At 41.8% G+C, this 12,328-nt stretch overlaps 1 protein-coding gene across 1 annotated transcript in view; it reads right to left on the bottom strand.

Annotated features, from left to right (window-relative positions):
* The window catches only part of SORCS3 (sortilin related VPS10 domain containing receptor 3), a 558,638-nt gene that overhangs the window by 24,934 nt on the left and 521,376 nt on the right, over positions 1-12,328 (bottom strand). The window contains exons 18-19 of the mRNA XM_045854121.1: positions 10,326-10,497; positions 7,816-8,002 (exon numbers count right to left, since the gene is read on the bottom strand). Of these exons, the coding sequence (XP_045710077.1) occupies positions 7,816-8,002; positions 10,326-10,497 (359 nt within the window). The remainder of the gene's footprint in view (positions 1-7,815; positions 8,003-10,325; positions 10,498-12,328) is intronic.

The raw sequence follows: 12,328 nt of genomic DNA, 5'->3' as shown, positions 1-12,328 counted from the left end.
AGGTTCTTAATCTTAACCATTATTACCGTCATCTATAAGAAACCAGAGAGGTATGTGTGCCAATATGTGTGTGTGTGTTCTTGAAATGAAACACCACTTATATTAGGGAAATCAAATCAGGCTTCAGGTTTTTTTCTGAGTGACATTTGAACTTAATTTATCAATACATCTGAACAAACTGACAGTAACCAGAAGGGAGGAGGGAGAGGGATAACAGGGGAAAGAAGGGGAAGGGTCAGATCAAGGAACATGTATAAAGGACCCATGGACAGAGACGATGGGGCGGGGGGTGATTATTGAATGTGGGAGGATGGGTGTGTGTAGAGCAGGGGAGAGAATGGGGACAACTGTAATTGAACAACAAACAAACAAACAAACAAATAAAATACATCTGATAAATCAAACCACAAATGCTTATGAAACTCCAGTTCAAGGACATGGATAGTTTACTAGACACTGAGCCAATAAACAGGGAGAAAAACAGCAGTCACTTTCATTTCTGAGCATTAGCCTGTTTAGTGGTTCAGGGTCAATACACTGCATGGGGGTTCTCCCATTATCCTCAACTGGGAATGAGTCCCATCCTCTCCAACCATTGGCCACTGTGCCTGTGGTTGGCAGCACTCAGTGGGTGTCATTCAGAATCAGGCAAGCTGTTTCACAAAAACTGAAGGAGATACAAACGCCAGGTTCCCAAATAATAAAAAAGCTGTGGCAAACAGTTGACCAAATGTTTCCTTCTTTTTTTTCAGTTACATTAGCCAAGTGCTGGAAGCAACCTAAGTACCCATCAGCAAATGAGTGGATCAAAAAACTATGGTACATTTACACAATAGAATTTTACGCAGTAGAGAGAAAGAAGGAGCTTATACCTTTTGCATGGATGGAACTGGAGAGCATTATGCTAAGTGAAATAAGCTAGTTGCTAAGGGACAAATACCATATGATCTCACCTTTAACTGGAACATAATCAACAAAAGAAAAAAACAAACAAAATATAACCAGAGTCACTGAAATTAAGAATAATCTAACAATAGCCAGAGGGAAGTGGGGAGGGGACAGTGGGGAGAAGGGTTTTCAGGAACTGCTATAAAGGACACATGGACAAAACCAAGGGGGAGGGTGGAAGCAAGGTGGGGAGGTGGGTTCGGATGGGGTGTGGGGAGTGGTAGGGAGAAAATACAGACAACTATAATTGAACAATAGTAAAGTAATTTATGAAACAAAAAAAAACTGAGATAAGCAGAATCAAGTTCTAAGCTAAGAGAACATACCGGAATACATTCTGTGCATAATAAATGAGGACTTTAACTAAATTTATTTCCAAAATAAAATGAGAGAGGAAAATGCTCATGGGAAATGTTAATATCTCAGTGTTGTACTTGTGGGGTAGATATGTTATTATTTAAGTGTCTGGGATTTTTCTCCTCTACCTCTGTCCCTTCCTCTTTCCTTTTCCTTCCTTCCTTCCTTCTTTCCTTTCTTCTTTCCTTCCTTCTTTCCTTCCGTCCTTCCTTCCTTAATTTTTTCTCTATACTTTCTTCCTCCTCCCTCCTTTCCCTTCCTGTTTTTCCTACTTAATCAAATCCAACCAAAATGTTCTAATTACCTGTTCACAATAACTGCACATTTCCCTGGTTTCCATTGCTACAGTCTGATTAGTGAAAGTGACTAAAAGTCACAACTGCAGGAAGGACATCTCTTTCGCTTGGGGATCTTCAGTATTTCCCATAGGTGGGACAGTTTTAAGGCCACCCAGCCTTTGCTATTTGCATCTTTGATCATTTTGGAGACAGCCCAGTTTAAATTGAAGAAATGACATGAAAACAGATGGTACTTCTCATTTCTGCTCTGGTTCAAATTAGCTATTGATCATTTCTTCTATCTTACAAGGCCTTGACCCTATATAGACTGTTACCTTGTCCTAAAAATAAGGGGCAAACTTGCTCCGCCTTCCTGAGGCAATAAGAACATATGAAAGTAATGTGTGGCTGTTAAGAGCACAGCAGAGTTAATTTTGGGTCAGTACTATTCCTACACCCACCATCATGACCACCAGAGCACCACTGCTTTTGTGTATCTTTGGGTAGGATTCCCTCTAAGGACAGTGGGCAGTATTCTGGGTCCCACTGGACCTATTCTGTGTGTGGATAAACTTACATCAGGGAGAAGATGTTTGGACATGGACTGATATTGGGGGACAAGACCAGCCACCTCTGCTTGCCACTGTCCAGACTGTACTCTTCTAAACAGTCAACAGGTCTTCAAGAATCTGTGTGTCTATACCCCGAAAATACTCTCTGCCTACAGCTCTCTGACCTGACTCCAGATGTACAGCACATCAAGATTTCCTGCAGCAAAGAACTTGAAACTTGTCACATCAGAGACTTCATCATTATTAATAAGGAAGTCTTCAATTAATTCTGTGTGGTTTCATCATTGGTGAGAATAAAAAGCACAAGGTGTAAGAAAATATTGGCTACTTTCACTGCTTTATTGACTCATTTCTAAGAGTTTGCCTAATGTCTCTCTCTCTCTCTCTCTCTCTCTCTCTCTCTCTCTCTCTCTCTCTCTCTCTCTCTCTCTCTCTCTGTTGTTTTGTGCTTTACTGGTCAGTGGGGAAGAGAATGAGGGAGTGGGAAGGAGTCTCTGGCCAACCTATGTCCAAGGAGGGAGAGGAGCGAGCTGCATGTTACATCATCACCTCAGTCTTTCTCCATGCCCAGACTCGAGTCCCTCATTCTTCCTCTTCTGCCCTCAAAGTCAATGCTCCTGCTGTCAAGGGAAAATGGCCTGGAGCCCATTCCCCAGGCCGGCTCATGGGAATCCCGGACTCTTCCACAGTTAAGGAACGAGGCCACTGTGGCTTGTGGCCTTATAAATTCTTGTCAGCCTGCTGTCACTCAAGGGCCAGGGCTTACATTGGCAGGTATTTTGATGCCCATGAAGATAAAAGGAGATCTCTTTCTCCCTAAACTCATAGAAACACAAAAGGGATGGGGCTTCTATGAATTGGGACACATCACATTTGACCACATTTATTCCAGTATCAGGACAAGCAGGTTTGGGTAAATATAATCTCAAGTAACAACAGGTAGTAGCTGTTTAGCACAAAGAGCCTGAGACAGAAACTTCAAGCTTCCACCCAGATAGAGACAGACCATGGATCAGCCAGAAGAGAGCTGAAGGGATTCAGGGGTGTGCATGGCAAACACCTAACACCTTCACTGTCACATAGTGCTCTTTTTGATAAAAATCTAATAATCTGTGTGAGAACGGTTATTATGGGCAGCTAACAACTACTTTTGTTAGCTAATGGCCCAAGGTGAGGCCAAGAGCAGTTTGTGCTCTAATAACTGTCTGGTAAATGCGGTCCTGATTGATTTAGAGGGAACTGTGAGCATGGTGAAGGTTTCAAGGAACATTTCCTTCTCCATGCACAAAACCCACAGTTTAAACCTGTTCCTTGATATTGCGTTTTTTGCCACTAAGACACATGAGTCTTTGCGCCTTGCAGACAAGGACCATTCTTACCACAATTAGGAACAGGGGCAGATCCTTGGAATAGAGAAAAATAACATTTTTTTCTTTGTCTTCATGTTTAAATGCCACAGAAGTGTCAGGAAGAAAGCTAATAGGAAGTACTTAGTTCAGCTGACCCTTGAACAACATGGGTTTGAACTGTGCGGGTCCATTTAAAAAAATTATTGAATCGATCGGGGTGACGTTGGTTAATAAAATTATAAAGGTTTCATGGACACAATTCTTTTTTAAAGATTTAATTTTAGAGAGAGGGGAAGGGAGGGAGAAAGAGAGGAAGAGAAACATCAATGTGTGGTTGCCTCTCGCATGCCCCCTGCTGGGGACCTAGACAGCAACCCAGGCATGTGCCCTGACTGGGAATTGCACCTGTGATGCTCTGGTTTGCAGGCCAGCACTCAATCTACTGAGTCACACCAGCCAGGGCACAGTGTACAATTTTATAATACATTATCTGTATATGGTATTGTGTGTTCACCACCCCAAGTCAAGTCTCCTTTTATCACCATATATGATGCCCCCCTTTCCCCTTCTCTACTCCCCCTGCCTCCCTTTCCCTCTGGTAATCACCATACTGTCCTCTATGAGGTTTTTTCCTTTGCTTACTTCCTTTACCTTTTTCACCCAGTCTCCCCAAACCCCTCCCCTCTGACAGCTATCCGTCTGTTTTCTGTATCTATGAGTCTGGAAAAAAGAAATTGAAGAGGATACAAATAACTGAAGGCAAATACCATGTTCATGGACTTGAAGATTTAACATCTTTAAAATGCCCATACTACTGAAGGCAATCTATAGATTTGATGTAATTCCTGTCAATATACCAATGGTGTACTTCACAGAACTAAAGCAAATATTTTGAAAATTTATTTGGAACAACAAAAGACACTGAACTTCCACAGCAACCTTGAGAAAGAACAAAGTTGGAGGAATCACACTACCTGATAGTAAACTATGAGGGCGGACCCCCAAAAACCCTATAATTTATTTATTAAAAATGTGTATTTATTCTTACTTATGTAATCTTCAGTCACCTTCAACATACTCTCCACTGGATACAATACACTTATAGAGATGTTTTTTTCCACTGCTCAAAACAGTTTTTGAACTCCTTGATTTTGATGCCTTTTAGTGTTTCTGCCATTTTTTGGTTTCACGACTTCCATATTGGCAAAATGTTTCCCTTTTAGGAAGTTTCTCATCCAGGGAAACAAAGAAAAATGTTGCTCAGGGTGAGACTGGGTGAATAGGGAGGGTGGGGCATGGAGGTCATGCTGGTTTTGGTCAAAAACTGCTGAACACTCAGTGTGGTGTGGGCAGGCACATTTGTAAATCACCATCATGAAATGGACAAATGCGTTGAGTCTTCAGAAAAATTTACTGAAGCTGAACACAGCCTCTCACAACAATGTCAACTGGTGCACTGATACAGATGGGTTCCTAGAACACTCACCTGGCGGGGGAAGCCTGTATTTAGGGGCCTGCCTTCCAGAAGATAATTCTGTTTTGTTTTGTTTTGTTTGGTCCCCCCTTTACAAGGCCATAGTAATCAAACAGCATGGTACTGACATAAAAACAGGCATAGAGAACAACAGAACAATATAGAGAGTAAAGAAATAGACACATGCCTTTATGGTCAATTAATACTCGACAAAGGAGGCAAGTACATACAGTGGGATAAAGATAGTCTATTCAATAAATGGTGTAGGGAAATTGAACATGTACCAAAAAAATGAAACTAGACTACCTTCTTACAGCTCACACAAAAATAAATTCAAAATGTATTAAAGACTTAAATGTGCAGGTCCATTCATACATAGATATTTTTAATAAACATATACATACTGAAAATATATTTCTCTCCCTTATGATTTTAATAATATTGTCATTTCTATTACTTTTTAAAGTAAAAATATAATATATAATACCTGTAATATACAAAATATGTGTTAATCAACTGTTCATATTATCAGTAAGGCATCTGGTCAGCAATAAGTAGTTGATCAACATTAATAGTTGATTAACTATTAGTGATTGAGATTTGGGGGAGTCAAAACTTACACATGGATTTTTGACCACATAGTGGGGCAGCACCCCTAACATCTGTGTTGTTCAAGAGTCAACTCTAATTACTATCACAGGTAACACTCACCATGTGCCAAGCTGGGCGCTAGGTTGTATTTTGCACACTTCAGAAAAATGTTAAAAAAATCTGAAATTGCCGCTCGTCAAAAGATCTGTGTGTACCACTGGCCCTGAACTAGCATCTGGGAACGTGGCCCTGAGAGTATTTCCAGTGAACGGTTAACTAATAAGAGCAGTTCACTCTGACTGAACTCTTTCACCAACAGTACGGTTTATTCTGAACACCTGCTTTCCTCAGGGAGTCTGGACTTTTGGGATATGCTAGGCAAAGGATGCCTGCTTGATCAGAACCCAATAGAAATCATGGACACTAAGTCTCCAGAGAGATTCTCTGGTAGACAGCCCTTTACACATGTCACTGCAACTCATCGCTCGAGGAATTAAGCATGTCCTGCATGGCCCCATGGGGAGAGGACTCTTGGAAGCTTGCACCTGGCTTCCTCCTGACTTTGTCCTGTGAGCCTTCTCCCTGAGATGATCTTGGTTTGTTTCCTTTCACTGTAATACATCACAGTCATGAGTACAACTACAGGCTGCGTTCTGTGAGTCCTTCTAGGAAACGGGCAAACCTGGGGGTGATTTTGGGGACCCCTGACAGACATGCACAATCCAACTGGTTCTTAAAGCCTCCCTATAATCTAAATGTTAAAGATGAGGAATCAGAGATTTGTAAAGACTGAGGAAGTTGACCAATACCAGACATTTAACAACGGGATGTGGTAAGAATTCAAATGTAGATCTCTCTTGTTTTGAACCCTGGGCTCATGAATACCCTGCACACCACCCATCGGGTTTTCTAACTCGGTGTTTCTGACATAGAATGATTATAGCTGGTGTGGTGTCATTATCACCACTTGGGCCGCTGATAGCCCATTTCTAGCAGAACCCCCCTGTGTCCCCCTGGAATATAACCTCTGCAAGGGCAGGGCCACATCTGTATTGGTGCCTCCCCAGGTCCCAGCAGAGTGCCTTTTACACATTAAGAAATCAATAAATATTTGTTAAATGAATTAGTGAATGTTTCATTTGTGTTTCTTCTTTAGTGTTATAAGAACATTGTGAAGCAGGTACCAGTTAGAATTAAGCCATTCTAAAATTAAAGGTCAGAAGACTACAAGATGAAACACTTTATCTCATGTCCACAGAGCCTGACCTCTTTAGGAGTATAACTGGGATATAATCTAGGTCTGTTCCCGTGCACTTTCCCTATTACTGTTGTCCCTTTTCTATGAATGTGATTAGAATGCTTAGACACTAGCTAGCTTACCGTGTGCCAGGAACCTCTTAAGTATGGGTTATTTATATATTGCAGTTTACATCGTCACTGAGTTGTTAATAGGAAATGTGTTCCTTGTATTCATTTAGACTCTTTTAAAATGTGGCATTTTCAACACATGTAGCACATTCCTCCAAGAACGCCATGGGGTATACACATACGAACCATAGAAGTCCTTCGACTCATGGATGTCACTGCTAGAGATTTAGGAAACCAAGACCAGCTCTCATAATATTTCCTTGATCCAACATTCTAAAATCATAATATTTAAGTTTCAGTTTATATGAGCCAAGTCCCAGCATAGCAAATACACGAAATGCATCCAGTACAAACAAAATATTCAGAACTTCAGCTGTTGTGTTGGTTTGTGCCAAGCAAGAGCCAACAGCAGCAGAATCACATTCTAGGACAGAAAAACATTTTGGAGAGCTCTTAAAACTGTTTGCAACAGAAATGAAATTGCAGAACCCTTAGATGTAAGAATTAAGGTCTTTTGTGTGTTCAGTTCTACATTTAATAAAATTTAAACATCTGTTTCTTTCATCTTTCTTTGGCTCTTCCAACACAGATAATGAAGGGAAGGGACAATCCCCTCAGTGTGGGTCTGCCTGTGCATACTTCCATCAGAACACAGTGGGGTGGAAAAGGAGGGGCGGATGGTACTATGTTACCCACACTTGTGAGATAGTCTACTTCAGTGTTAGGAAATGGAAACATCGATGAGCACACGTCTTGATCTTTTGACTTGGGCCATCCTTTAGCATAGTAGTCACACCAAACCCCATCCCAGCTCTGAATCCCAGAGGGAGCTGTCCACTGGGAGGAAAGTAAGAAAGGGGAAGGCTCATGCTACTTACAAACCACGTGCAGGAAGAGGACGGCTGAGTCCGAGCCCAAGTTGTTCTCAGCATAGGCGGTCACCTGGAAGATGCCCGCACTCTTGTACACGTGCTTGATGCCATCCTCAATGGGGCTGAAGTTCGCATAGGACACTGCAATCCCATCCCCAAAGTCAAGCTGGATGTTTGTCCTTTGGAGATCTCCCTGAGGAGGAAAAGGCAGTTGGCCTGGGTCCAGTCATGTGGTCCAGCCTGACCCCATCTAACACTTCAACCTGGGCCTTCACCACCACCCACTGAAAACCTAAAGTCACTCTCAGGGGGGCTGAAACACCCTCAACACAATCAATAGACTCCCAGAGGACACCCACTGGGCACTCTGGACTATTGTCTTTGTAGGCATGCTGGGTCAGTGTGACACAGGCAATAATGGATAAGCTAGAGACTCTATGAGACTCTGAAGATGGGGAGCCAAGGGCTTCCCTGGTGCCCTCACATGTGGTTTAATTATTCCTCTGCTGTGACATAATGAAAACAACAGTAATAATACTAGCAGCAAACACAGTTTCTTTTCAGTTCCAAGCATTTAATTTTCCCACAACTCCATAATGTAGAAAGTATTATTGTCATCATTTTGCAAATAGGGACAAAAATGAAGTAATTAGACCAAAGTCTTGCAGCTAATAGTTGGAGAGCCAAGTTTTGAACTCTGGCAGTCTGATTTCAATGTTAATGTCCTTAACTACAATACTATAATTACAATTGTTCTTATTTTTTATTGTTGACTATTATGTTCTAAGTATTATGCTAATAATACCACCTTCAAAATAACTCTAGAAGGGTAAAATGGTTACTCCCATTCTGCAAATACACACTGCAGACCAGCTAAGGTTACCTCTGTGCTCTGCCGCCATTGGGCTTCCCTAAACCTACCTAAGCCCACTCTTCCCTGAAAGATTTTCTGACCCTCCCAGCACACAGATACCTCTGCCTCTTAAAAGGCCAAGAGAATCCTGGGTGCTGTCTGGTAGTGTGATACCCATTGTTCAGATGAGTGCATCTTACCACCCAACCCAAGCTGAGGTTCAGCTTCGTAAGAGCCAATGTTAAACCTCATCCTTCCTTGCTGCCCCCTCCACGCATACTGGACCAACACCCAGCATAAATGCAACTGAACCTGACCATGAAGCAAAGATACCAGATGAAAAAGAAGAATCATATCTCTGTTTAAACACAATGAAAGAGAAATGCATCATTTTGGAATTATGAGCCAATCCTTGTGCCCAGTGAATGTGCATCCATCAGAGTTTTGCTCTCTGTCTCTTCCCCTATAGCAACCTAGATGTGAGTAAAATATTGATAGGTACTCCCCTGCCCCACATGCAATGTCAACTACCTTTGAGTTTATGAATATAAATTAAAGTGGAAATGAACTGGAGGCAATTCAAATGGATAAGATTGTGACGCTTCATATCCATTCAAGAGAAGGTTTTTATAGCTCTGGTTTGGGAAACTCCCTAGTGAAAATGAGATAATGCCCTCCTCCGAACCTTAAAGTTTTGTTTGTTTGTCTTTTAATTCAAGTGCTTAGTGTGGGTGAAGGCTGAAGACTCTGTCAGTTCAGGATAAGGAACCTTCACCATCCTCTCCAGTGTGAGCCTGCCTTTAAAGGTTTCTGAAGTATTTACACTTAGGAACAAAAGAAAAAGGGGAAAAAAACCTCTTGACCTGTTTTGGTCCCTTTCCAAGATCTCAAGAGCACAGAGCAATTTGCATATAAATTTAGAGGGTTTTGTAAATCAGGCAAGCCTTCTTGCCCCACAGTCTCAGCAAGGCGTGCCTAAAAACCGACCTGGTTTGGGAAGAGAGGAAACAGCTCATTTAGGGAGCCAGAAGCAACCAGCAGAGCTATTTCTACCTTGGAATGAATGAATGCAGTCTGCTTTACTGCCCAGATTGCAGATGACACTAAAAAATGAACTAATGGAGCAACTAGCTGATAGAAAATCAACTAATAAGATATTCTTCATAAATATCAGTTGAAAGGATTTCAATAATCCGCCCCTACCCTCACACACATACTCTGAAGACCCCTTGCCTTGTGGGCTTTTAATTACAGGGTGGTAAATGTTAGAATAAAGCAAAAAAAATTTCTGCAAGGCAACAGATAAAATTTGAATTTCCTTCTTCTGGCAAAGTTTACAGTAAATGGTCTTATGGTGATAAACATTCTTTCAGCAGAGTAGAGCCTAAGGGGGAGCCTCAAAGAATGCATCCAGTTCGGCTCTGCCCAGAGACAGCTGGCCCGGCTGCAGCCTGAGTCCGCTTTGCTGGATGAGTGGAAGGAGGTCTCTGAACAGCCCAAGCCCTCCTCATTCCTTCTGTCTTCTCCCAGAAGGCTCAGCTTTCAACATTGACTCTCGCGCAGACACCTGACTGAATACAGGAATTTTTTTCTCCTTCCCTCTTAGAGAATAGAGAATGGTCTGCTTGTGAGTTCTGACCCCCAAATCCCAGGCTCCCCCTACCTCCTCCATGAGGATGATGAAGGTTGCATTGTGCCCCTGCTCTGCCACCAGGCGTCCATCAGTTGTCACTACGTGGAGGCCCCGAGGGGCTTTTCCAGGGCACAGCTGGGCCTTGGCGGTGTACTTCTCTCTCAGCCCGTCTGTGCAGTTGTTGGACACAATCCGCCGGTACCTAAGGAGTATTGACAATTGTCAGCGGTGCGACTGGTCTGGTTTGTATTGTGTGTGTCTGTTAGAAAGAGTGCAGGAGAGCAAGGCAGACATTTTGCACAGTGCTTCTAAAAAACGGAGTCTCAGAGAAGACAGCCACTTAGGAAGCTAAACAAATGCTGAGGAAGCGCTATCCCTCCATCTCAGGAAGAGTAGCTCTTTAAACATCATTATTGATCCTACCTGGTGAGCCGCAGATCAGATCAGTGTCTAAACCAGCCAAGAAAAATCAATGTCTGACTCACACGTAAGACAGGAGGAGGCAGACCCACCGGACTATGCAAGCAAGAAGAGCAGGTGCTTTTCTCTGTGAGGGAGAGATTTGTTTCCAGTTCCCCGAGGCCAAACCCAGCTTTTTCTGTACCAGAGAGCAGCTAGGCTCAGAGATGAGACTTCTAACTCTGATGAATCAGGAGGCCTCTTCCTGTCTTTCCTCCTCCCCCAATACATCATTCTACACCTTAATAACTAACAGTCCTTACTCTGGACCACTGGGCTATTTTACAGAATATTTTCTCCCTTTATTAATATTTCATTTCTTACCACAACCACAGATTAGAAGCATAAGTTTGAAACTCATATTCAATCCAGCTGAGGTAAAATTATCTCAGGTAAGAAGTGAGCATGAGAAAACCTTCTAGGGCAAGGACGTGTTTTTGCACAGTGATGCCATGTCAATGCACTTGACACTGACCCCAGCATGTGATGTCAAGACAAGAGCTTGGCCATAACCCTGATCTGTATTACAGACCTCTTTCCAGGGATATTGCCATCTGTAAGGTTGCATGAAATCAATATTCTGGTAAAATCACATACAATAAATAAATGCACCACCACTATCATCATTATTGTCATATTTTTTCTTCCCTTCTGTGTATCAGGAGTAATTAACCAGTCTATCCATGTTGCCTTCCCCTGGTGGTCTTGAAAGCAGAGAAAACCAACTTCCTTATGGGTGATATTGACCCTCCTCTATACAGGATACTTCTCCTGAAATCTCATGAAGATGTTAGGCTAACGCTGTATGTAGTTATTGGCTCAGATGGAATTACAATGTATCCTCTTGCAAATGTACATTATTTTAAATTGCCGACTATGTGCTGTTGAATACAACTAGCCACTTTCTACCTATGGCTATTGAGCACTTACACTGTGATTAGTGTTACATGTTAAAATGGCATGCAATGGTATATTGGGTTAAATAAAGTACATTATTAAAATTAATTTCACATTTTTTTAATGTGGCTACTGAAAAAATTAAATTACTCCTATGGCTTATATTATAATTCTTCTGACCAGTTTTAGCCCACATAATCAACTTTTTATAATAAATTTATACTTTATCATTAACCTTTAGTCATTCATAACATATTTAGCTTTTACTTGTGATAGAAATTTTTGTGGGTAACATATCCTAATGCAAACTGGATATCATCCACTCTCCTCTTTCAGCCTCAACTGCCCAGCTGGCAGTTTGAGGTTAATGCTGTGAATAAAGTGAATAGTTCATGTCCTTGATTTATGTGGTTGGCTATTTGGGGTTTTATTAGATTTAAATTACTTAAAATTGGGTCCAACTACACATATTACATGATCATATCATATGTCTTCATGTAATTATCTTCTAATGACGCCCCAGGTGTGCTCTGGTTAGAACCTGGGGACCTAGCTGAGCACTTGTGCCCATTGTATCCCTCTTCCTCAAACCTCACAGCACTTCGGTTTCTGACGCCACATCTCTTCAAGTTCATGCTTCTGGGTCTGTATGCTGGATGGCTTAACTCCCTAAACCA

Source organism: Phyllostomus hastatus, unplaced genomic scaffold (assembly GCF_019186645.2).
Source record: "Phyllostomus hastatus isolate PE091 unplaced genomic scaffold, TTU_PhHast_1.1 phas_scaffold_1066, whole genome shotgun sequence".
Lineage (NCBI taxonomy): Eukaryota > Metazoa > Chordata > Mammalia > Chiroptera > Phyllostomidae > Phyllostomus > Phyllostomus hastatus.
Note: the sequence above shows the minus strand (reverse complement) of the source record. Positions and strands in the feature narration are given on the sequence as shown.